This window comes from Corvus brachyrhynchos, unplaced genomic scaffold, assembly GCF_000691975.1.
Source record: "Corvus brachyrhynchos isolate BGI_N302 unplaced genomic scaffold, ASM69197v1 scaffold305, whole genome shotgun sequence".
Classification (NCBI taxonomy): Eukaryota; Metazoa; Chordata; class Aves; order Passeriformes; family Corvidae; genus Corvus; species Corvus brachyrhynchos.
The window spans coordinates 1,206,748-1,233,544 of record NW_008239284.1 but is presented as its reverse complement, the minus strand read 5'-3'; the positions used below and the strand labels follow the sequence as shown (position 1 = coordinate 1,233,544).

The following is a 26,797-nucleotide window of genomic DNA, read 5'->3' as shown; positions in this document are numbered from 1 at the left end:
GGAAAGAGGAAGAGCCCCCAAAACTCCCAAGATTTCCCAGCTGGGAAAAGCAAAACCCTGGAATTGCTGCTGAGCAAGGTGTAAACCTGGCATTGAATGGGGGAAGAGATGGAGACAGGGAGAAAGTCTTCTCTTACTTTATTGACTTTCATCCTTTTTAAGTGTTTAGACAATTCTCAGTTCGGACAACTGAAACAAAACCAGAGAGGGAAGAAGTTTTATTCAAAGTTCTCGCATGATTTCTTTCTTACTTTTTCACTCCGCAACTCAAACAACTCAACATGGAAACCAACTGGGTTTTGTCAGCTCAAATAAACCCAAGAAATCCTGCCCATCACACAAAGACTCGCTCAGTTCATGGTTGCTTTCTGCCTTGCTCCTCCTGGAAGGAGTACAGGATCTAGGCCAGCATCTTCATCCCCTTCCCAGCCCTAAAAATAAACAGCGCTTGTTCCTTGCCCCTTTTGCTTCACAAGATCTAAGATGTTAAATATTCAAAAAAGCCACATATAGAAACCTGATTCATCTCAATTATTCTTGGACATTTTCCTCCTGAAGCACAGATACACCAAGGGATGAAATAATGCCACGAAGTTTGCTCCTCCACAGCACAGCTCTGTGAGCAGCAACTTCAAAACCCACTGTTGGCTAACAGATGGCAAAGAGGGCTCAGTGATGGGATGGGTGGTGGAAGGTTCCAGATGAGATTCAGTACAAGTTGCATAAACTGTCAGTTTTAAGTTAAAATGTCCACTAGGACGTTCTTTGCCACCATCACCTACAGGATTTTTATTTCCTGTGTGCATCATGAGATGAGAAATACATGAAGTTACCAACAGGCTTAAAGCCACACACTCCCACCTCTTTTTATTGTTTATAGTTTCCTACTTTTAGGTGGAGTTTTCTAGGTGGTGTCCGAGCCCTAAATCAAGAAAAACCATAAGGAAACTCTGGTGTGAGTTCATGAGAAGCCCTAGAAATCTTTCTGTTTGGATTAGTGCCCTAAAACTTGCCAGGGAATGAGCCCATGCAGGAAAAACGAGCCTATTGCTGTTCCCAAAAACAGGTTTTGAAGGCATTAAATGAAAATTAATGGTTACTTTTGTCTTTGATATTCCTATACCTCCCTTTGCACCGTAAAATAGGAAACATCAAAGTCTGTCTCACAGGGGTGTTGTGAAATTGAGTTAATGTTGGTGTGAAGCTCTCAGACTGCAGCAATGAGGTCCATAAAAAAGAGGCCTGGAAGGAAATGAAGATTCCCATGTTCAGCCCACGGTTTGAATAAGACTGTAAATAAGACTTAGGGCTGTGCACTGAACAATAAAGATGGAAAATGAGATTAGAACAATCCCTTCTGCCACCTCAAACAAAGCTGGAGCCCGGTGGAGGAGTGTGGGGGTGATCAAAGAGCAGCCAGGCAGGTAAATGCCAACGTTGCCCCGCTGCCAACAAACTGCTGGGCAGAAAATGGGTTTGGGGCACCGAGTCTGCTTTGCACCTGAGCAAAACACTCTGGGCACAGAGCAGGTGCCTGGTGGGATGTCCCTGTTCCAGGATTTTCCCCACTGAGTGTTTCTGTGCTCCCAGGAAGGTCATCTCCTCCCGTTCATGGTCAGGATGAGGCAGACCTGGAGCCTTCCTCCCTACGTGCTGTACCCCTCAGGAGCTGAGCCCTGAGAGCAAACAGAGCTGGGACATGACCCACCAGGTGTGTGCTGCATGCACAGGTGGGAAAGGCTCAGGGACAGGTGTGTGTGGAGGGGCAGGTTAATGTTTGACAGCGTGAGGAGGCCACGTGCACCCCGGGAGCACAGGATGAACCACGTCCACCCCACCGGGCACCTGAGCTGACCTCACCTGCTCCGTGTGCTCCGTCACCGGCCTCTCACCCTCTCCACGGATGACAACAACCAAGGGTTTTCCGTCAGGGATGGGCAGGGCAGGCTGGCTCAGAGCAGCCCAGCTCCTCAGCAGATGGAGACCCATAAAATTCCCCCCGGACTCAGCACTCGGGTGCTGCGCCCAGTTCTGGGCCACTCACAAGAAGGACTTTGAGGGGCTGGAGCGTCTCCAGGGAAGGGAACAGAGCTGGGGAAGGGGCTGGAGCCCCAGGAGAGGCTGAGGGAGCTGGGAAAGGGGCTCAGCCTGGAGCAAAGGAGGCTCAGGGGGGACCTTGTGGCTCTGCACAAGTCCCTGACAGGAGGGGGCAGCCGGGGGGGTCGGGCTCTGCTCTCAGGGAACAGGGACAGGAGGAGAGGGAACGGCCTCAGGCTGCACAAAGGCAGTTTCAGCTTGGACAGCAGGAAGAATTTCTTCCCAGAAAGGGTGATTAAACTTTGGATGGGGCTGTCCAGGGAGGTGGTGGGGTGCCCATCCCTGGAGCTGTTTAAGAAAAGACCGGACGTGGCACTCAGTGCTCTGGGCTGAGTGGCGACCAGGTGGAGGTCAGTCACAGGTTGGATCCGATGATCTCTCAGGCGTTTTCCAACCGAAATGATTCTGTGATGAGTCAAAACAACTCCAAGGACCACAGCTTTGGGGTGCAACCCTAAAATTAACCTAAGTAAGTTCAAATTCAGCTTTTGCAGGCCGGGCCATCACTCCACACGGGCAAGCACAGGGCAATCAGGAAGAGTTATTAACAGAGAAAACATTTCATCCAAACACTGCATTTTTAAGGATGCTCTGACTCTCAGCTGGCTCCATCTGCCCAGAAATTGAGTAGCACAGCAGCAGGAGAGAAACTTTTTGCTGGATAGTTTTTGTTGACTTCCCTCACACACATTCCTCCTGGATTTATGTCAACCACAACACTTCAGTAACTCAAGCCAAGTTTGCCAAAACCTTTCCTTGAAGAAAGGGAGCATGGAGAATATTTTACGTGCCAGCATTGTTAAATTGGAACCTTTAGAGTCTGGTCTTTTCTACTTGAAGGGATGTCACAGTTTAATTTCCCAAATAAAACCGAAGTGAAAAAATTAAAATTGAGAACATTAAAAGCTCAAAATCATCATAATCCAGATTAGACAAAAACGTTACTCCTCATTTTCCCCAGTTGTCTTGCCTTTTTAATCTGCTTTTCACACGAAACTCAGTTCTTTCAGTGCGTCTGCACGGCATGAAACAATTCCCTTGATTTTTCAAGGAAGCTGAAATCACAGTGATTTGCACAACCAAAGCAGTTGCACCACATGCATTTCCATACCTCTCAGACAGCTAAATTTAACGAGTTAATTACGTGGGGAGAAGAGGGGAAGTGTAAGAAAGGCTGCACCTGGCAGCAGCCAACCACCCCTCCTTGCTCCAGGAGCAGCTCTGGAGCCCTTTCATGAAGGATCTCTTCATCCTCCGTTCACCTGCTCACCTGATGTTGGAACAGGCTCACAGATCTCAGCCCGTACATTTTGTCCCCATCTTAAATCCACGTTTGAAAAAGTACAATAAGTCAAAAAAAAAACCAAAAAACGGAGATAGCTGAGAGGTTTAATTACTTTTATCTCTGTCTGAGAGGCGCTTTCAAGTATAGCCAGGGTTCCTGGAATTGCAGTCCCAGTGCCAGGGAGAAAATGAACAGCAAGAGACAGGCTAAAAAAATCCAGGATATTTGCCTGAAACACAGCTCGTTTCCAAGAACGAGGCACAGCTAAGTCTGGCTGGGGCTGGTCCTCAGCAACGCCCTTCCCATCACTCTGCTCCAAGGTTACACCGAGCCTGAGCTCGGGGATTTACGGATCCTCCCCACACGCACAGCTCGGGCTGGATGAGGTGGGAAGTGGCGAGAGGTGGGTTTGGTTCTGCTGCATTTAATGAAGGCACGGGGGGAGAGGCTCCGCATCCGGCACAGGCTCCATGCCGGAGCCGGTTCCCTAACGGAGGAGCTCCAGAAAAGGCACAGCTCTTCAGCCTCCAATTCCAAAAGCAAACTGAGCATCCCAAGAGTGATTTCCATGGAGTCACCTTCGCGGGGTCTGCAGCACTCGGTGCGCGCCAAGCCCCGGGCGCTCCTCGGGCAGTGCCAAGGCAGGGCAGACAGCCCCGGGAGCTCAGGTGCCAGCTGAGATCCCAGCCCTGGGATATTCAGGGCAGTCAGACACGAGTGGAGCCCTTGCCCGGGATGCAGCTCTGCTGAAGGGTACCAGCTCAGCAGTTTCATACCTGTCGCCTGCGTCAATGCCGCGGCTCCGGCAGCGGGGGGTTCTCTTCAGCTGGGGCTCGTGAGTCCTTCACTCAAGGCACGCAGAGAAACCAGGGGGATGCTCACCCCGGTTCTACTTTAAATCTCTTACACATTTCGGTTTGGTTTTGCTCGAGCCCCTCATTTGTAAAGAGGAATCCGGACCTAAGTGTGACCTCATGAGTCTGGGGATGATGAGCTCTTGTAAGTCACAAGCTCCTCCTGGACAAGAGGCAGCACCCAACACTTGTGGCTTTCCCTGCACCTCACAGACACCCATGCACTGCCTGGCACTTGGATGCAAACACCACGGGGCTCTGCCTCACAGCTCAGTCCCTCAGGCCACTCGCCTGCAGCTGAGCTGCCCACGCAGTGTTTGGAAACACTGGCACAAGGCAGCTGGATTCCACAGATCCCTTTCTACGAACATTCCTGCAAAAAGAAACATCCAAGAGGCTCAAAGTACAATGGAAAGTGCACAACAGACACACACCAAGGCGTCGTCTCTGTCCCTCTCTTGAGCTGTCTTCACTCTGAGTCACAGTGGCCACTACAGGCTCCTTCCCAACCCCACCTCAATCCTTCATCCCAACACCACGAGGGTTCAGGTGGAGCTTTCCCCAGCATATTCACTGCAATCGCAGCTCCAGTCGTGTTTCCTACACCAGCAGCAGGGCCAAAGCAGTGCCACCACAGCCAAACATGAGCTGTATGGGGAGGCAAGTGGCTCTGCCCCTGCAGCACAGCCCTGAGCAGTGGGGCACCCATTAAATGCCAGCCCATGGAAGGGGCAGTGGACAGTGACCTCTCAGTGGACAGTGACCTCTCGGTCCCACCTTTACACAAGGTCCTGAGCAGCTTTACAGCAGGACTCACCTTTCCATGCACCTCTCCTGCAAGGACATCCAGCCTCTTTCTGTCACCATCCTCTTTCCACGGATAAGGATCCTCTTTCACAACCCACGTTACAATCAGTTTAACAACCCAGCAGCCACGGACAGGAAGTTCTTCTCTCGATCCTCTCATATCTCCAGGCCCTTTGTCACATGATAAGCTCATGGACACTCTGCAATGTCAGCAGCAAGGAGTCCCGGACACCTCTAAGGTGGCAGATCAAGCTGTGCAGAGCTGGGTGAACAAGGCCTGGAGGATCTCCTGGAGCTGCCAGTGATGCTGGGAGGATTTTAACCGAGCAGTCCAACACCATCGCTACCAGGAGAAGGGAATTACTCCCTCCTAACCCCCCTGGCAGTGGCTTTACACCACAGTTCATGACACTGACCCCTCGTCCCTGAACAAGCTCAGCTTCTGCCGAGCTGACAACATCCAAGGCAGGTTTGGTCCACACAGAAACCTGGGAAGATCAAGAGGAATAAATGGCTGCAGCACCAAGGGCCCTGTTTTGCAAAGTCACTTTCCTTGATCCCATCCATATTTCAGCACAGCTCCAACTGAGCCCCATTAATGTAATTGATTCTTAATGGCATTCTCCAAGAAACCATGGGAAGGTTTTAACAGGCTATTAGATGGAAATTAAGCCTCACCCAAACCTTCCTCCCGTGGAACAAAGGTTTCCAAAGATGCAGGGGGGCTATTCCATTCCTGCTAATGGACAAGAAGGTAAATTTGAGGAAAAGGGACACTAATTCTGCATTTTCCACCCCTCACAGTGGGACACCAGAGGTTTGTAGTTACAAAGAAAGGGTTTCTCATCCTTCCCACACAAGCCAGATCAGAGGGCAGCCCTAGAGGGATCAGAAGCAGAAGTGCTGTTTGATGAGCTGGAGGGCTTCCAGGTTCCAAAAAGGAAAAATAAATACAATTTTTGTTTTCTTTTGTCCCCTGGGCACCTTCATGCCAAGCAGGCCTTGGCTGATTGCTCAGACGTGGCCTTTGAAACCCAAAGAGCTGAACCTGGCCTGAGGTCACAGCTGTGGCTTCAGCACTGCTGGACCCCTGGGGAGGCTTGTGCTGCAGGAAACCTTTACAGCCCCATCCCTCTCCTATGGAAAGAGGCACCAGGAAAACACTCCCAGCTTCCCCCTTCCATTCTTGAGCCACAGCTTTTGAAAATCTACCTGTGATTCCAGCAATTCAAAGCAATTCAAGATCCTGAGCACTGACTTTGCCATGGGGGACGTTCCCCTCTCTCCCTTCAGCCACACCTGCTCCGTCCAAGGGGAGCAGTGTCACGCCACAAGCCAGCGACAACACTCATGGACATTTTGGCTCAGAACATGTCACCTCCCCCAAAGGTCCAATCCAGCCTCAGGTTCAGCTCTGACAGACACCCACAGTTGCAGTTCTGCGTGTGCCACGCCATGGATTTAACACATTCCCCGTGGAACACGAACGCCGAGCTCCGTGCAAGAGTCTCCCACTCACTGTGAGTGAGCAGCTGCATTTCTAGGAGATGATGCTGTTACCATCTCTTTTACTTCTGATTCAAATTCTCCACACTTTAACATTTTTAAAGACTTATTTTTACTTCTTTTGAGACGTTTTAAACTCACTACTTTTCAGTGCTGACAGCCAGCCTCCTTCACGAGTACGTTACAAAGTCAGGTACCAGCACTGCCTTCATTTTTAAAGAGGTGGAAATGTGGAAACAAAGGGAAAAGCAACAGCCTAAAATCCTTGATCAGCCAAAGACACGAGCAGAAGAGAAAAACAGAACACCCAAAATCCCATCCATTGCCCGATCTGCTCCAGAAGAGAACTAGAACTGCATTATCCTGGATCTGCCTCAGCATTAACTGTTCCCATAGTCTCATATTCCTTCATGCTTCAAATTAAAACAAAAAATTGGATGAGGCCAAGCTTCCTTTGTCCTTTTCACCCCTTGTGAAAGACAGGGGTTACCATCATTTTGTACCTGTCATAGTTGAAGTTGTAACCTGAGAGAGAAAAAAATTAAATGTTTTTTAAAAATAGGCTTGGGGTGGTCCTGTCTTTACAACTGGTAACCAAGCTGAGCATTTCCAAATCCTCTTTTATTGTACCTATCCAATTTTAGGGCTTTATTGATTATTACAGAAAAAGACATTTAAAGAAGATTGGGATTCCTCCAGCCAGTCCTGGAGGTAAATTTGGCCCCAGAACTTCAGGAATTTGGAATGCTTCTGCCCAGGAAGTGGGTAAATAAGGCTGAGATTTGGCATCAGGAGAGAAAGAAGGTAAAATTTTTCATTTCAGCACATTTCCCAGGGCAGAGATAAGCTGCAGAGATCTGTGGTGAGGTTATGGATGTTATCAGCTAAATGATTTTGAACAGGTACAGCATCACTTACTTAGAGCACATGGATATGAACTTCTGAAAATAATGGGATTAAAAAGAAATTCAAGGAGTTTTCTGGACTTCAGCCTTCCTCCTGCAGCCAGAGGAGCCAGGATGCAGCAGTCCATGTCTTTATCAAGCCGATACTTCACCTCATCTTTTCTCCACACCTATGACCCTCAGGAAAGGTGTTACCCACCCACCAGCAGCCGACACTGCAGATGCCTTCCCCATGCAGAAATAACTCCCTGCAATCTCACAGAGCCTTTGGCTGCCGCCCTTCTCCCAGCGCTGGAGGCCAGAAACGCAGCAGAGATTTGTCTTTGGCACTGGGAGGGAGGTTTGTTAATGCTCCTCCCCAGCAGGAGAGCTTTCATGCCTGACTTGCGGCAGCTGGACGAGCTCTCAGGTCTGACTGAAGCCTCATTGAGGACAGGGCCACCCTCTGATTAGATAATTTCACCTGCCAGAATCTTCTCCTCTGTTCCAAATCCTGCAAAGTTGGGAGGCTGCGGCCGAGATCCTCCCAAAGCAAGGTCAGGGGAATGTTCTACCAGGGAAAGGGAGCAGTGACACCCCTGCAGCACCTGGTCTGAGGGTGCCAGACCTCCCTCCTGCACAAAACAAGGCCTCCTTTATCAAAGTGACATCCCCATTACCAGAAACCACCTGGGATTCATTTTAAACGAGTGACAGTTTTCAACCCCAGATCTTTTCCCGCAGCTGAGGCTCGCGGGGTTGGAGGGCGCGCTCAGCGCTGGAGCATTGAAGTTTCTCTCTGAGCTGGAGCAGGGAGATGTTTGATCTTTGAATCAGACATTAAGAGATGAAATAGCAGCACTCCTATTGATACTGGTTCATGTCTGAACTGACACAGCTGTATTCCCAGGTCAGGCTGTAACAGGCTGGATCCTGCTCCCGAGCCGTGGCTCCCGCTGGATTCACAAGAAATTACAAGATAAAGAAAAGGACAATTATGAAACAGCCTGTTCACATTTCCACCTAACTTATTCCAGGGAGCACCAGGGAAAGGGTCTAATCATCCCCCTTCAAAAAAACCCATTTCCCCTCTGGTGGATCTGAAGATGATCTCAAGGCTGCTTTGGTCTCAAGACCCAAACCAGCCCATTTCAGCTGGAGCAAATGCTTGTGATGATTTCCATGGGTTAATTACATTTCCATTAGTGAAGAAGTTCTAAAACTTCATTTTCGTCACTGATGCTTTTTGAATCCTACCAAACCATGATTTCCTCTTGGCTTTTCCTTATCTACCTCACCCTTATGAGACTTTGCTCTTAATTTTAACTCTCTCAGCCTTTTCATTTCTCCTTAAATGGACATTTCTTTGACCCTTGAATCATTTTTGCAGCCTTCATCCTAAGCTCCCATGCCCAAACTTTATTTAAGGATGTTTGAGAGGTGTTTGAGAGGGGGAAACTAAGCCAAAAGAATGAAAGATTGAACTGTCTTCCTTCTTTTTCTTCTTTTTAATTGGAAAATAAGCTGAGAGCCCCAATTTAAGTTCTTTTAAGTCCTTATTGTACCAGAAGCAAGCTACATCCAACCAAGTATTTCTGATTATCAGAGTTCTTCAGCCCAGGAACATTTTGTAGCTGAAAATGTCTCTGTCTCCTCCAAGCAGCTCATTTTGTCCTTCAGTTCTGTACTTCTACACCATCCCATGGACCATCAACGTGCTCCTAAAGCCTCAGCCTGACTCTGGGAGCTCCCAGTTGTGCAGGGCCCTACAGGGAACTTGTGTAACGAGGCAAAGGAGGGGAGTCAACCTCAGCCCCTCTTCAGAAACTTCCCTAAGGAACGACCTTCTGCCCACAGGTTCCTGATTTAGAGCAGCCCTGCCCTCTTTGAGAGCCCCGAGAACAATTTCTATTCCCAGGGAAGCCCAGCACTGCTCCAATCTCTACTCCTGATCCCTTCCTTGCTTAAATCTCACCCAGCCCAACCTGAACTGACTCGAGCTGAGCCAACAGCTAAACCCATTATTGTCTAAAATTGGGTTTAACTCAGGAGTAACCTGAACTTCTTGCTCCAGAGGGAGGCTTTTAAAATTCTGCAGCTGATCACGAGAACCACCCACACAAACACACCCAGCCCTGCAGCCAGCTCGGAAACCAAGACAACTCCAGCACTGACAGAATAAGAATATCCACCAGAAAAGCCTGACCTGTTTCCTGAACGCTCCACCCTGAGATCACCGAGAAAATGAGTTTGTTTGGTTAATTAATCCTAAACCCATGACAGGTGATGTTTGTGGCCACCAAAATATGGGAAAATGGAGGAGGGAGGAGACACCATGGCGTCAGGCATCCATTTAGCTGATGCTGACCATGCCAGGAAGGAAAGGTTTCTCCTGTGTATGGGTTAGGTGGCCGTGCTCCTTTGCGAGGATCAGGGGATTTTCCAAGGCCTCTAAGCTCACCCCACAGGTTTGAGGTGTGCCACAGGAAGCAGGACGTTCTCAGCCTGAGCTGCTGGGCTTCCCCAGGGCAGAAGAGTGGCCTTCCCACAGTCAGGAGTTCATCCAAGGGAGTCATCCTGAAGCCTGACCTCATCCACATGGGATCCCTTCCCTCCATCCCACCTCGGTCAGACCCTTCAGCACAGAGAAGATGCAAGAGAGCTGAAGTTAAGCAAAAAATCTTGTGGAATTGTGTGGAAAAGCATCTCCAGGTGCTGATCCTGGACTTGGCTTGACCTGGAATTCACAGATCCTCTGATTCCAGCTTTCAGTGCTGAAGCCTGGCCCTGGCCACAGCATCCTACACACCTCGCTGGTGGTTCAGCAAGAACAGAATGGAAAATCAGTTTTCCAAATCCAAGTTTTCCAAATCCAAGTTTTCATGATGTTTTCAGAGAGCCCTGAGGAAGGGAATGGCCTGAGACCACCCAAAGCCTTTGGGGTGAGATGTGGATCCAAGGATGTGTGTGCAGAGGTGACACCGTTGGCGCTCAGGCTTAGATTACCTTTAAAACCAGGCTGATTTTCCAAATCCTCAGCCTTTTCCACAGTCACAAGCAGGTTCGTCTCCTCTCAGAGGAGCATTTTGCCATCCAAAGCTGGTCCTTTGGGAACTGGGACACAGCAGCAGAAGCACCATTTGAGAAACAGGAGTCTGAGGTAACCTGCACCCTCCTCCTCATCTAATTATGGGACAGCACTCACACCACACACAGGAGTCGGGTATTTTGGGCTTGGCGATTTTTTTTTGGTTTGTTTTTAAACTAGGAAGCATTAAAAATAAAAAAAATTAGAGCACTTCAGAGCTGCAGTTTGATTTGCTGGTTTGGGGTTGAATTCCCAGTGTCTACACCCAGCTCCAAGAGCAGCTACCAATGTTTTCCACCTCTAGGTGCCCACAGGAGACGGTTGCCAGGGCAGGGTCACACATTAGGAGCAGATCCCAAGGTCCAGAGTCCTCTTCCCACCTGCAGGCTCCCCAGTTGCCTGTGCAGCTGCTTCCCTCACAAGGGAAAATATTTCCCTGCCACCCACCTGCCTTTGAGAGCCATAAAATCTAAAAATACTGTCTGGACTCTGGACTAACAATCCTGCCTGCCTTTGATAAAGCCCTGGCTGCCATGAGAAGCATCCCTTGCTTTCACTTGGGATGATCCCTTCTCCTTGGCAGCTGCCCAGCTTCAGGGAGAGGTGACCACCCCCAAATACTGTCTGGCAGTCCCCTCTTTGTGAGCACAAATCTTCCAGGCAGCACAAACAGGCACAAAACAAAGATGGAAACCTGGATATTTTTGCTCCCTCTCTCTTTAATAAAAAGGGGGTTGTTCATGCCTCAGCTTCCTGGCTCCTCGTGCTGTTCCATCATTATCACTTCCCATCCCAGGTACTCGATACCTCGCGGTCCCTTTTAATAAAGTAAGAGAGCAGCACATCAATCTCATTATCTGCTTGCCCTTGAGAAGTTCTCTGACCTGAAACGTTTCGTTTGCCACCACCAGAGCAGAGCCAGAGAAGGATAATTTCTGCCAGGGAAGGGCTGTCCCCACCTGCAGCTCCTCTGAGGGGCTGGGACCATCTGCAGCCTTCCTCTAAGCACAGCCCCGAGTCCTCCTCTGCCCAGGAAAGTCTCCTGATTTAGCAGCCAGCCACACAATTACTCACCCACCCGCTTCTCTCAGCCTGCCTCCAGCCATCCCCCACCAAAATCGATGCAGAAAAGCCACTACAAGCAACAAAAAAAGACACGAGCCCTAATTAACACTCCAAGAGGCTCAGCACGGCCTGGGTCCCCCTTTGCCAGGAGAAACAAGCCCAGAGAGAAAACAAGATCCAGTCCCAAGGAAGCTGCTGCCCCACTGGGCAAAAAAGGAAACAGGGACATTTGCCAGATGGGTTTAGAGCCCTCAAACTCTTCCTCCCTGTCCAGGGTCTTCTCTGAAGGGAATGGATTCTGCAGCTTCCAGGAGCCCAGACAGCCAAGGGACAGAGGATAGGAAAACTTTCTGTTCAACCTGAGACCTCCTCCCTCCCAGTTATAAACTCTCTCTGCTTCAAAAAAGAAAATTTGGTTGCTTGCCGTCCTCCCTTGCTGCCCTCACCCCCCAGCCAGAACACCGGGTAACACCTTGCAGGTGAATCCCTGTGTCTTGTCCACCTTTATCTGATTTAATTTCAGAAGGGACCCTTTGCTTTTCTGAGCGCCAGCAAGTGTCCATCCATAACCAGAGCATAAAAGAAATTGAAAACAGGGATCAGCTGCATTAAAACCCATAAAGGCTTTGCTCTTGGCATGACTCATGCACGGTGCTGACAGCGCTCGCCCTGAGTCCATCAGCACCCCGACCGGAGAGCTCCTTCTCCTGGGGACAGCCAACCAGGACAGAGCTTGTCCCTTCTCAAAGTATCCCTTTCCCCAGCTCCTGTTGCTGCTCTGCTTTGCTTTCTAGCACAGAAGTGCCAAAATTTCCACCTCAGGAAAGCAGAGGGAAATCTGCACTTCCCTGCTCTGACCCCTTCATTGCCTACATCTCCAGACCCACAGCTGATAAACAAAGCATTGAGCAACCACCTAAAGGGAGGCTGCAGGCCATCCAAGAGGGTTGATTTCATCTGAATTTCATTTTTCTCATTAGCTCTAGGGTTACTTGCAGGTGGAATATAGAATCAAAGGATCCCAGACTGGTTTGGGTTGGAAGGGACCTTAAAGCTCATCCAGTGCCACCCCTGCCATGGGCAGAGACACCTCCCACTGTCCCAGTCTGCTCCAAGCCCCAATGTCCAGCCTGGCCTTGGACACTGCCAGGGATCCCGGGGCAGCCCCAGCTGCTCTGGGCACCCTGTGCCAGGGCCTGCCCACCCTCCCCGGGAAGAAATTTTTTCCTAATATCCCATCTAAATCTACTCTCTGCCATTTTGAGGCCATTCCCCTTGTCCTGTCACCCTTGTAAACCAAGTACACCAGAGCCAGTCCCACAGGACCCCATAGCTCAGATATCCTCATTTAGGGGCTTCTGAATGCTCAGGAACATGCACATGTTAAAAAAAAAGAAATGTTGGAGCCAAAGCATCCATGAATATTTGCCAGCTTTAAGAATCCCAGGCCTCAACCAGGCATTTCCTTCTCAAATACTTCCCTGCTCTCATGTCCCCCCTCCACACCCTGTCTGGGAGGTACATCCACCTCAGAGGGGAAGAACCGAGGTCCAAACCTGCTGCACAGCCCAGGCTGGGTGGTTCCTGTGCCTCCCACTCTGTCAGTCATTGCTGCATCCAAGGCTGCTGCTCCTCAAACACAGCACCAGGAATAGCAGCTCCCACTGCCCACATAGCAGGATGATCCTGGTAACCAGCAACGCTCCCATCGAGGATGAGCAGGGCTTTATGCTGTCACTAAATGACTTGCCTTCCAAATTATTAGCAGCATCAGGAGCTGGGAGCACATTTCTCAGACAATCAAGATAATTCTGGCTTTTGTGATTTGTTCCAGACAGCCTGAGACATCCGTACCCACACCGAGACTTTGTGCACATCATTTGGCAGCTCCGGGCCTGGCACACGCTGTCTCTGCCAGTCCCACCCAGAGATCCAGGCAGCTGATCCAACTGGCTCAAGAAGCCACCAGGACTCTTCGAGAGTGTTTAATGCAGGCTGATTGGAAGCCAAAAGGAATTAATTCTGCTCATAAAGGACAGAGCATGATCCTGTCAGGCGCTCCGTTATTTCATACCAGCCTTTAGCCACTCTTGGTGTTGGACAAACATCACATGGTTGTGGTCACTCCATGAGGACATGGAAGATCTGGGAAAGGAGCAGAGCAGCAGCAAAGGCCTGTGGTGCACAGAAAAGCCCTCAGGTCAAGGGAGGTTGGGCAGCATAAATCTCTGACTGGGGAAATGCTGGCATTTCATAAAACCATAGGCATGCAGAAGAAGGAATTCTTCTTCCAGCCTTGCTAGAAGGCACCAAGGGGAATCTCAGGTAGCTGGTGATGAAAAAGGGAGAAGCAGCTCCTTTCTTGGGGTATGGAATTAAACCCTAAGGCCCGTTATCCATGATATCATGAAACCAAAAGGCTAAACAAGCCCCAAAACACAACTGCGCATGGACCCCTTGGACATCACGGTTTAAAAGCCTTTTTTTCCCCTCTCAAAAATCCCTAGATATCTGAATTTTGGGAACCAAAGATCAATGTCATTTTATCCATGCCTTGTTCTCCATTCTTCCCCTCAGCAGGCAGCACATGACACAGCTCTATGGAAACCCAGCAGCTCTTCAGGCTTTGCATCCAAAGCCCAGGAAAAAGCCTCCCATGAACTCCAAGAGGAGCAGGTCTGAACCCCCCAAGCCCTGAAGCAGAGCTCATGGCTCCAGCTGAGGAGTCTGAGGACAGGACAAATTTGTTCCCAAGACAACTGTGGATTTCTGAGATTTTCAACCCAAAACACGTTGCAGCAACAGAGTTTAAAAATCCCTTTTGCCTCCACCTTGGAAAAAGTGCATTAAGATCATCCAGTCCCAGGCCAACTGAGAACCTGCAATTTTGTGTGATTTAGAGCTGCTAATGGGTGATGTCATCACTGGAGCCAATGCAATCCCACAGAAACATGGAAATAAAATGAGCAGGACCTATAAAATATGTGTTTTTCTCCCCAACAGCAACAGGCCCATCCCAGCAGGGCAGCTTCCATTGAGACGCGTCTACAACTGATGGAGATCACAAGAAATCACTAAAAAAAATTACAGGGGAAACCAAATCTTGCAAGAAGAGCAACCTATTCTTTTCCCAGGCCTTTATTAAGAGCAGATCCGCAGGTTTCCTTGGAAGCAAATGAGAAATAGGCACCACAGCATTGCTGGGGAAAGAAACCGAGGGAGTGTTTTCTGGAACAACAAACCAAAGCCATTTTGGGCCACTATCTGTTAGACTCGAGTTTAGCTCAATAGGATATTGATCCTGGCTGCACGGAACACAGCCCTGATGTATTTCCTGATTAACAAGTTCTGCTGTCTGCTTTTGACAAACAAAATCTCCTTCGCTGCAGGTAGATAAAAAATATATTTATCAATAATTCCAGGGTGCAGGCATTGAGTAGCAATCCAAAAAAAGAAAGAAAAAAAAAAACAGAAAAGGGTTGGAAAAAGCAGGTGGGAAGGATTGCTGCATGATCACTGGAATATTTACATAAGGCTAAGTTCAGTCGATGCAGAGCCTTCCCCCACAGCCTCCTCCAAAACACACCCAGACTCTGGCTGGCCTTTTTCCTATGGAAACAGAGAACGAGAGTAGAGCTGCTCTTTGCTTTTCTGGGGCTTAGCTAAAAGCTGAAAATGAGATCAGATTTTTCTGCCATTCCCCATTTACCTTAATAGAAACGGGCACTCGGCCGGACTAGCTGGTACACAACCCTGTGTGGGGCATCATGGAACGTTGTCATGATCTTTCGTGCTTACAGAGAAATAAAAAAAAAATATAAATAAAAGGAGAGGAATCAAAATCCCTCTTTAATATTGAAGATCAATGTAAAACTGAGCTTGGGAACTGAGCACTGCCTGGGAAACACGAAGTAACATTTTCAAGTTGAAATCTTGCACATATGGCAAAGGGAAGCTTTTGATGGAGTAGCAAAGTGATATTTCAAAAACTGATGTCCTACCTATCTATATTTATAAGAACACGTTAAGGACTGGCTTAGCACTGTCCTTTTTTATTATTCCCTAATAAATTACAGCTAGATCATTTTTTGAAACACAGATCCGAGTCTGCCTTCCACAGAAGTGAAAATGAAGGTCCCACTCGTGTCACCACCTTGCAGCCCCTCCCTGGAGGGTCTGCCAGCAGTAAATTTCTTGCTCCACAACCTGACTTTAAAGTCTTGATGCAGAAATGAAGAGGATTTTGGCTCAAATAAACAGCCCTGCCCAGGTTTCCCCTCTCAACCAAGCTCAGCCAGGCAGTGGGCACGTGAAAGGGTTTCTGGCCACTGAAGGAAACCCAAGGAAGAGGAACTCCAGGTTTCCAGCACAACCCCATGGCAACACAGGAGTGAGCTAAGAACTTAATCAGGATCTGGGAAATGCAGAGCAAAACACACCAGGCAGCAGAGAAAACACTAATTCAACCCCCTGTGTGAAGCTGCAGAGCTTTCAGTGCTCCCTCCACCTGGGCTGGAAATATTCAGGAAAGCATCAAACCAAGCATGAGTAACTGTTATTTTCAGTACCTTCCCCCTAACACCAAAAACCGGGCACCAGCTCAAGCGCCTTGTTAAATTACAAGGATTAGAGGTCTGGATTTCCTCGGTGGAGATGACTCTTGGACTTGACGCCGATGAGTTCAGCCTTTGCCACCCCTGCACTGCTGCCTGGTGGGAAGCCCTTGTACAAGACAATTTCAGCAGGGCCCAGTTGGTGTCACCATTGGAAACAGCAGCGGTGACGTTAACAGGATGGCACTTCAAAGGCACCCGCGGGCTCGCAGATGGCACCGGGGGTCCTTGTTCCAGCTTGTTCCAGCTGCCTCATTGAGCTGATATTCCACAATTATGCTCCAGGATCAAACAGTACTGCAAACAGCTCCCACAAGGAACCCAGCACCGGGGAGCCACCGGAGGCACCGCGCGTTCCAGGGGGATCCCGCGGCCGTCTCAGCCGCTGCTGCAAAACTTTGAATGTCTCGGTTGTAAAACAAAGCCAACAAACTCTGGAGTCTTGTGTTTATGAAGAAAAAAAAAATAAAAGGAATACAAGCCATGCCTAAACAATATGGCTGGGATTCAGAAAAGCTTTTCTGTAGAGCCTTAGCTGTCAGTAGAGAACCACTGGAGTCAGCTGAATCCCAGCATACACTGGAATGCTTTGCTGTAGGATAAATTCAACCAATGCCAAAGCCCTTTCCAGAATCAGGGCCTTGATTTTATATTTTTTTTTAACGTGTGGAGCTAACTAGGAATCAGAACAGAGTGTCAGTGAGAATAATTGTAGCATCTGTGCTAATTCTCTTCTCATCCTGGTACCCCCCGTGCTTCTAAGTATGGAAATCTGATTCTCCTTGTGCCTCCACTGAAGTTTCTATTGATTAAATACCCAGCCCCAGCAGCAGGAGAATCAAGCCCTGCATATTTATTCTCTTCCTCTTAATACATCAAGAATTCCCTTTGGCCTCTCAAGTGCTGTATCACAGGGTGCCCTGAATGCAAATGGAATTACAGTGATCATGTAGCTAATGAACACATTTGTATATGTATGCAAGCATTTCCCTGCTCCACACCACCACCAGGAGCAGGGAATATCCACGTTCACCAGGCAGGGAAGGTGTGTGAAAGGATAGATTTGGGAAGCATATCAATACCAGGAGCCAGGCTGCAGTTTCTGGGGGAAAATGAACTGAAATCCTTCCAAGATGAAGGCTGCAAGCTCAGGACCTCACGCAGACCTTTGGATCGTTTCCTCTGAAGCTTTAAAGGCCAATTTGTCAACTAGAAGTGTTCATGTTTATGTTTGCATTATCCACCTCTCTTTATATAAATAGGCAGAAACTGCTGCAATGCATAATGTAAAATATCATCAGCATTTTCAAGAGAGAAATCAGTGATATCATCTCAAACCAGGGTACAAAACGCACACGCAACCTTTTCACCTCCATCCTTAATAAGACATTTTGAATTCTTTTCAAACATCTTCGAGTTCTTTTGAGAAAAGTTATGTTACAGGGGAATAAATTCATTCCTGCAGAAACCTGGCCAATTTCAGAGTTGTAACAGCCTAAAAACGGGATGCATTTAATTTGTTAGCACACTCCAGGTTGACTTTTAAAGTCATCCTGTACCGTCAGAAAAGAAATTGATTTAAATCAGGTTCAAGTGCCAGTGGCAATTAGAAGCTGCAAAGTCACGGAAATGTCAGGAAGTGTCGGGATCAGATACGCACTGGAATATCTACAAAGAAATATCCTCAAAACCACTTTTGAGTTGGTTCAAACGCTTGGCAAGTGATTCATTCAGCACAAGAGCCATTCTTTAGATTTACTCCAGCCAGAAATGCAGGGGTTCAGTGCTGTTTCACTCCAGTCAATCCCAGCCCAACCCAGAGCAAACGAACACCACAAAGCAGAGCGAGAGCCCCCGTTAAGCTCAGGGTGAGGGGAGGTCGCTTACCCTGTGAGGACCACGACAAAATCCATCACGTTCCAGCCATTCCGCAGGTAAGAGCCTTTGTGGAAAACAAAGCCCAGAGCGATGATTTTGATACCAGCTTCAAAACAAAATATTCCAATAAAGTACGGCTCAGTGTCGTCCTGGAAAAGAAGGAAAATTAAAGGAGTCAAGGAGAGATCCATGCTCCTGCTCTGATGACCAGCCCTCTAAACAGCTACAGGCACCAGCTTCACACCTTTCCCACTCTTTGAACAGAGCTGAATTAGAAGGTTTAAGTTTACTGGAACTCAGCTCAGAGAGGAATTTCATTATCATTTCTCTGAAATTAATTTTCTTTTCAAATTGGCAATTCCATTGGCCTTCATCCCGATGGTTTCACCCCGCACTTTCCACCTTGACGGAATGTTCCGGAGGGAATTTTGATGCGGAAATTTTGCTCCAAGGGTATATTTAAATTAGAGATCACAGATTCCTGGAGTTATTGGCACAGAAGGTGCTCCACAATTCATCCAGGAACAATCCAGAGCATTCCCTCAAGAGTAAAAAACCCTTCATGGGGAGGTTAAAATAATGGCACATACAGGCTTATTCAGAGGTGAAACAAGAGGGTGTCTTGGGCAGCAACAGCTAGCACAGCAAGCCTGACAACACTGACAGGAAATTATTTATTTATCATTTATTCCATCAGTTCTTTCTTCGCTCTTTCTCCTCCATTTTATCAATTTTCACAGCTGCAGCCTCATTTGTTTTCCTTTCACTGGGGATCTGGTTCAGGGAGAAATCCCCAGTCCCTCCCATGAACAGCAGGAGCAGCAAGATTTGTGTCTCAGGTCCATGGTGCAGACTAACACATCCCTTGGGATGGCAGATTCGTGTCCTAGCTCACTACAGAGAAAATCAAGCTCAGTCTCCACAGTTTTACTAAGGCCTTTATTCCATCTCTGCAGCAGATCTCGGGGGACTAGCCTCTATTGACAGGAGTTTCACCACAAACTCGGAGCCAAATGGAAGCATCCACAATTGGAAGGAAGATTTGGGCAAGAAACGGGAACAAAGCAAGAGGTAAAAGCAATGGGCATCAATTTCAAGAACGTGCTCATCAGCTCTGGCACCAGTAACCAATTCCAAATGTGCCCTAAATCCTGGTTTTCAGCTGAACTCAGTGGAAGTAAAGCAGCTGTACCCAAAAAGAAGCAAACTTCCACATTGAGAGATTTGAAATCCTTTTTCCAGTGGCTTTGGCATTTCTGGCCACCAGAACCAAAGAGCTGAGCTGCTGTTCGAGGCACAGTTGTTTCTATTTTGCAATTCTCCCAAGGACAAAAGGGGATTGTTTGTTCTCTGATGGAAAAAGAGCAGGGATGTTGAGGCCTGTGGCCCCAGAACCAAGGAAGAAGCAGGTTTGACACAAGCACAGCAACTCCCGCTCAGCTCCGGCACAGACCCGGAACCAAGGAAGAAGCAGGTTTGACACAAGCACGGCAACTCCCGCTCAGCTCTGGCACAGACCGGCACTTCAGGACAGCACTTGCTCCAGAAATTAAGGTTTTCACCCCTGAAAGTTGGGCCTGGTCAGCCTTGAGAGGTGACACAGCTGAGAGGGGTCCTCAGCCCTGGGTGTCCCTGGCTGCAGGGAGGGGACAGAGCGTGGATCAGGCTCTGCTCCGGGGCCCAGCAGCGGCACCAGAGCCACGGGCAGGGACTGATCCCAGCAATTCCCCTGCACGGGAGGCAGAACTGCTGCCCTGGGCAGTGCCCAGCCCTGAACAGAGCCCAGAGAGGGGTGGAGTCTCCCTGACTGGAGATATTCCAGAGCCATCTGAAACCAGAGAGGGGTGGAGTCTCCCTGACTGGAGATATTCCAGAGCCATCTGAACACAATGCTGTGCCCTGTGCTCTGGGATGGCCCTGCTGGAGCAGGTAGGAGGGAGGAGGAGCCCCTGTGGTCCCTTCCAGCCTGACCCACACCGGGATCTGTAACATGACAGCACAGCCCTGCCAGGGAGGCTTGGCTGGTTAAACCCAGCTCAGCAAGGCCACCAGAGAGCTCCAATCACTGAGGATGCCTCCAAGCTGCTGGAAAATACAACCTCTGGAGAGGCTTTTCCATCAGTGGCTGAATTCAAGTTTTGGTCCCCATATCCCCACACACCTCAGTGGGAAGAGCTCTTCCACACCTTCCATCTTTCACCCCGTGTTACCTCTATTTCCTTCCACCTTTCTGACCTCACAGCCCCAGCAGCTCCACCTCCCACGCCCCATGGTGAGATGACAGTCACCTCCAGATACACTCACTGCTGGCCAGAGAGCAAAACAGAACAGGGGCCTGTTGAGCTCCCACTGAGCCTCTGGCTGAAATGGAGAGGAGAAAATGAAACCCACACCCAAAACTGCCTTTCCCTCCAGACAAGGAGGGGTTTCCACAAGCAGCAGCACTTCCAAGCCCTCTGTCCCTCACTGATGCTGCTCAGAGGATGCTCAGAGGAGCCAGCACTGCCAGACCTCCAGCTGCCCATCTCAGGGCTGTTTGCCCACAGAGAAACAGCAGCAAGGGCCATCAGACCTTTTATGACCTTCAGCAGAAATCCTACAATGCTCTTCCAGCAGCTGCTCTACAGCAAGAGCTGGAGGCATCCCAGGGCTCCAACCCAGTACAGAAAAGAGGGAATAGGGGAGAAGGGGTCAGAAATCATCCTCTGTGATTCCAGGAATTACCTTGCTGCTCCTCTGCCTTCCCTCATGGTCACAGGAGCCCTCTGACAGCCCAGTCCGCCTGTTCCTCAACCCCCCAACAGCTCCTGGTTCAACAGCTCCAAATAATCCCTGCACACAAAGGCCTCCCAGCCCATCCCATCCCATCCCAAATTCCCATCCCACAACTACTCGCATACCTCTAAAAATAGCTCTTCTAACACACACAAAAAAAGCTACCTTTACCCACATCCACTCCTCCACATTACTCCCTCACTTCCTTGAAGCCTGGTATCTACTCCAGTCTCTGCTCAATCTAGGTCAGGTGCCTGGTGATTACAGCTCCCAGCTTTAAAGAGCCAGGCTCCAGGTACTCCAGGGTTTGATGGGATGTGCTCTTCCCAAAGCTAGGGCTACACAGAGCTCTCAGGAAGTGGGTCAAAGGAGTTTTTGTCAGCTTCTAGGGAAGCAGGAAGGCTCACAGATGGATTTGGGTATTTGTTACAAAGAAAAACTCTCATCTGTAGGGTTGGCAGTGAGTAGCTGGGGAAATAAGAGGTGAAAGAAAGAGGGTCTTTTCTAAAGCCTGCCTAAATTTACACTGACTCAGCCCAAGAATCAGGGCAGTAACGATGAGATGAAAAATAAAATTTATGCCCCAATGGGGAGAGGTCCTTCTGCTGGAAAAAAGGATTTGCCTGACTGTGTGTGATGGAAGGAGGGAAGGATGTGGGTGGATTCCTGTGCAGCACTGAAATGGCCCTGCCTCAGCTCAGAGTCCCTGCTAGGACACCCTGCAGCCCCTTCAGACCAGTCTGTGCCCCTGCTCGGGTTCAAGAGGGGCAGAGCAGGTGATAATGAGGATCCGCGTGCCTGCTTGGAAGGAGGGCGGAGAATCTGGGCAGCAGCCAGAGCTGTGCCAGCAAGTTGTTTGCTGTGGACACAGCAGAGCTTGAGACTGGGCCAAACACACATTTAATCAATATGTTTCTGATCAGAAACAACTTCTGAGGCTGGAAAGTCATTACCATTCCTACTTCACGTCCTAGTGTCTTTCCTTGGCCTTCAGATGTGACAGCCTGGAGAGGTTTGGGTGTGAAAGGCTTTGTTCATGCAAAGGTTAATATGAGCAGCTGACATATTGCTGCTCTAAGTGCCTGTGGATGAGAGAAAGCATTAAATCCATTAGGAAATTGCCGGAGCTGTCATGCTGAAAATCTGGGAAAAGTTATGTTCTGTCCTCACTTCCAAAACACCCAGGGAAGCCAAACACCCCAGGCCTGCAGTGAACACCCCACAGCCCCTCTGGTGCCTTCAAACAGGGGCAGAAAAGGGATTGCCCACCCTGCGAGTGCTGAAATCATCGCTGTCCTTCTGGGAGAAGTCTCCTGAAGCTTCTCACGGAAAACTGAGCAATCAAGAAGGAGTCAGGGAGAGAAGGAGGTCTCTGTCTGGACAGCCTCGAGAGCAAGGCACCCGCAAGGCCGTTCGGGGCTGCGATGGGAAGTTCACATTCCCACATTTGGAGCTCTCCCCACCAGGCTCTGGGCTGCTCAGAACAGCTCCCTCAGCATCTTCGCAGCTGGCATCACTCCAGTGTGTACAAACAATGCAATATTTATTGGGATAGAGGGAGGCTGACTCCACAGCCCACTGGGTGGAGATGGACAGGGGCAGACCTGTTCCACTGGACAGTTCCTGATGTGAGGGAAACATTCCCAGCATCCAGAGCATGTGAGACTTCCAGCTCGGAGCAGGAAAGAGCCTCGGGGTTGGGTCAGTCTGCTGCTGGTGGGAAAATGGCTTTATTCCTCTTGTTGGATGATCAAGGACCAGAGCCAATCCTCCGGTTCACCACTAAATGCTCTGATCACCAGACTGGTGCTTTTGTTTTGACCAGAATTTCCAGCCCAGAGCCAAGTAATGCTTTTCTGTGCATGCAGAAAATGGGCAGAGAGAGAATTATCCTAACTCAGCCACTCAAAACCTTGGAATATTTCATGTACTGAGACATGTGCTCGGTTAACCCTGTCTGATAATAACAGGAGCACAGAAAACATCCCAGTGAGATTGCACTGCAGGATCATATCCTGGCTCTTGGGGAGATAAAAAGAGGAAAATTTTGATTAAAAGACAAAAGGCAACTTCAGTTTTCCTTCCACAACTCTGCCTACATCTCCCAGCCACAAAAGGCTTGTGATGTGCACCTCGTATCTTTAATATCTGATTAACTCTTCAATGATGATCTCCAATTTGGAGATTTTAGTGAACCCAGGAGAAGAAAAGCTGTATGCATTAACCATTATCCAAAAAAAGACCAATTCCATTCCTGCTAAAGACAGCAATAAAGCACCTGCTGTTCTGCACGGACTTAGAATTTGGCTCAGCAAGCCTGCAAATGTATGGGAAATGTACGGGAATGTTCCCCCACTGTGGTCAATGCGGATTTGTAACATTTGCAATGAAACAACTTTCAGTTTATAGACCTAACAGGAGAATTCTAAAGAGGTTTCACTTTGAAAACTAGAAGACAGTTTTTCTTGCTCACAGTGCTTATCTTTCCAGCTTATGTCGAAAATAAAAACTATTTCATGACTTGTAAAGATTCGCAGTGCTGCTCTATGAAAAATCCCTTTATGTTTCAGAGGTAGGAATGTGCTGTGGTTAAAACGGCTTCAGAATACCTGGAGCAAACACAACGGTGCTTGGGACAAAAATTTGGGGTTAATTCTTCCCTCCACACCAAGGCAGAGCCAACAGGGCAGAGATTGTGCATTCAACTCCCACAGCTCTCTCGCGCTGTTCGGTGGCAATGCCACTGCCCCCCTTTGGAATGTTTTAGGCAGGATCTGAAGGTGTGTGTGCTGTAAAATGGAATTATTACAATGGGGAAAAGGACAAGAAAACACCTCTAGGATGCCCTTATAAATCAAAGGATATAGAGGAACATAAAACCAACATGAACCAAAGGATTGCCAAGCCAGAACATCCCCAAAACTACTTTTCCCCTCACTAATCCATATGTTTAAAACCACAGAAAGCACTTTCCCAGCTCAGTCCTGGCTCTAAACCTGTGCTTTTCTCACACCCCCAGGCTGGCCTTGCCACCCAACCCCAAAGCACACAAAGCCAGGCTTAATGGCAGAAAGATCTACATACAATCATTTATTCATTTTATCCTCGTATCTTCTTCATTAAAAATAATTCCAGCAGGGAGAGGAAGCAAGCCCCCCCGCAAGAGCAGATCCATTTCCAAACCAGCATCAAATTCAGACCCTGGCTCTCCAGATTTCTCACCAACACACTTCTTCCTGCTTCTGAAGAATGAGATTCTGAGAGCTGCCCACTGGCATGGACCATCCTTAGGAACTGCAGCAACCAATACTCAGAGGCTCTCGTTTCTGGCAGCAAGCCTAATGTTATCTTTGTTTGCATAATATAGTATCTACATGGAAAACACATATGGATCCATATTTATCCAGCCTTTCAACATTCACCAGGATTAATGCATTTAGGCATGCAAGACATTCCAGATCATTAGAAGCAGGAGAAAAATCAAACCAAGAATTACACAGTTTTCCTACAGTGATGATAAATGGGAGAATTGTTTTGAAGCTATTCTTCTATTTTCTTTTGAAATAAGGTAATTGGGCTCATTACCATAAAGCCTGCGGGTGAATTATTTTTCTCTGTAAGCCGGTTCCATTGTCGGGTTGTTTTTTTTTTTGGAAAGGAAGTCTGATCATCTGAACCCAAAGTTTGCTTTGAAGGATCTGTGCTGTGGCAGGAAGAGACACACGAATCCTAAAAGGTTACTCTGTTCTACCACTCCCTGGGAAAATGGAAATGACACAGAAGTTCATTTGATTCCAGAGATAGTTCTAAGCATTCATCAGCCCCTTGCTGTCCTGGTTTAGAGACAACCTAAGTTTGAAGCCCTTCTGATGATAACACAAGCTCCAGCTCCCTCCTGCAGCTGGGCAGGGCTGGCTGGAGTGATGAAGCATTCTTGTGCAGATGGGATCGGGAGGGGACAGTTATCCTTGCTGTGACAGATATTTCCCGACTGTCAGATCAATGCCTGTTTGTTTACGCGTGGATCTTTAAAATAGATCCAAACACTCCCAACACCCAGTGGCCGACTGCTTTCTGTATTAGGCCAGGAACAAAAAATAGCTGGAAATAAATGAATGCAACTCACCAATCTCTCTGACATCGGTGTCTTGTCTCCATCCGGCAAATGTTGTTCCAGAGCCAGCACGATACAATTGGCTATGATTGTAGCTAAAATCATGTATTCAAATGGAGTGGGGACCACAAGTTAAAGAAGACACTGGACCACACAAGGAGAACCCCATCCAAATCCTGTTTCTCCCCACAGAGTTGCATTAACTGAGCATTCTAAGATTTCTCATATTTTTTTAAGACATTTGGACTCCTTGACTTCCTTGGTTGTTTCCGGGGTGTGTTTGGAAGAAAAGCAGGCAATTGGCTCCTCTCTTCTTTGAGAGAGTTAGAGACTCACACGCAGTCTGAGCTGCTCAAAGAATTTGGGAGCAAGAAAGCAAAAGGCCCAAAGGAAATAAAAACTACTAGTCATTATCGATTTTCAATGAGATTGATAAGCTAAACTGCTTCCAAATAGATTATACAGCTGAACACCGTCTGCTGAATTTTTCTCCCGAAACATTTAACTTCAGCACGTGGTGCAAATAAGTGATGGGCACGAAAAGTTTGATTTAGAGTATCTACACAGGTCTAAAACATCAATTACTGCTCGATTGCAATGTCCACTTCCCAGCGAAAATAAAACCCTCAGCACCTTTTTGGGTTGCAGGAGGGAAGTGGGAAGGGGAAAGGATCCAAACCCAGCGCCAGGTCCCCCCTTGCCTTTTGCCAGCATCTCCCACCCTGAGCTGTGCCAAGCCCCAGCTCTCCCAGGGCGGAGCCACGCCACGGGCAGCAGCGGGGCCGCAGGCAGGCGATGGCTCTGCTCAGCTCCACGGAGAGATGGACCCAGCACCATGGAGAGATGGACTGAGCACCATGGAGAGATGGACCCAGCACCGCGGAGAGATGGACCCAGCACCATGGAGAGATGGACTGAGCACCATGGAGAGATGGACCCAGCACGATGGAGAGATGGACCCAGCACCACAGAGAGATGGACCCAGCACCATGGAGAGATGGACTGAGCACCATGGAGAGATGGACCCAGCACCATGGAGAGATGGACTGAGCACCATGGAGAGATGAACCCAGCACCATGGAGAGATGGACTGAGCACCATGGAGAGATGGACCCAGCACCACAGAGAGATGGACCCAGCACCATGGAGAGATGGACTGAGCACCATGGAGAGATGGACCCAGCACGATGGAGAGATGGACTCAGCACCATGGAGAGAGGAACCCAGCACCATGAAGAGATGGACCCAGCACCGTGGAGAGATGGACTCAGTACCACAGAGAGATGGGCTCAGCACCACAGGGAGCTCAGCTCAACACCACGGGGAGCTCCTCTCAGCACCGCGGAGAGCTCTGCTCAGCAGCAGGGACAGCGCTGAGCTGCACCGCAGATACAACACCCTGGAGGGCTCAGTTCAGCACCACAAAGAGCTCGGTTCGGCACCGTGGAGAGGTTGGTTCAACATCACGGGGAGCTCAGCTCAGCACCGTGGTCAGCTTGGCTCAGCACCACCATCAGCCCGGCTCAGCACCACAATGAGCTCAGCTCAGCACTGTGGTCAGCCTGGCTTCAGAACTGTGGTCGGCGCAGCTCAACACCGCGGTCAGCTCATCTCAGCACTACGGTCCGCCCGGCTTCAGAACCGTGGTCAGCTCAGCTCAACACCATGATAAGCTCAGACCAGCACCGCGGTCAGCCTGGCTTCAGCACCGTGGTCAGCTCGGCTCAGCACCGTGGTCAGCTCGGCTCAGCACCGTGGTCAGCTCAGCTCAACACCACGATAGGCTCAGCCCAGCACCGCGATCAGCTCAGCCCAGCACCGCGGACAGCCC

The 26,797-nt window shown here is 48.9% G+C and overlaps 1 protein-coding gene across 1 annotated transcript in view; it reads right to left on the bottom strand.

Annotated features, from left to right (window-relative positions):
• Nucleotides 1–26,797, bottom strand: part of CACNA1B (calcium voltage-gated channel subunit alpha1 B) — a 261,991-nt gene that overhangs the window by 233,240 nt on the left and 1,954 nt on the right. Inside the window, exons 2-3 of the mRNA XM_017740286.1 lie at nucleotides 24,979–25,084; nucleotides 18,087–18,226 (exon numbers count right to left, since the gene is read on the bottom strand). Coding sequence (XP_017595775.1) covers nucleotides 18,087–18,226; nucleotides 24,979–25,084 — 246 coding nt within the window. The remainder of the gene's footprint in view (nucleotides 1–18,086; nucleotides 18,227–24,978; nucleotides 25,085–26,797) is intronic.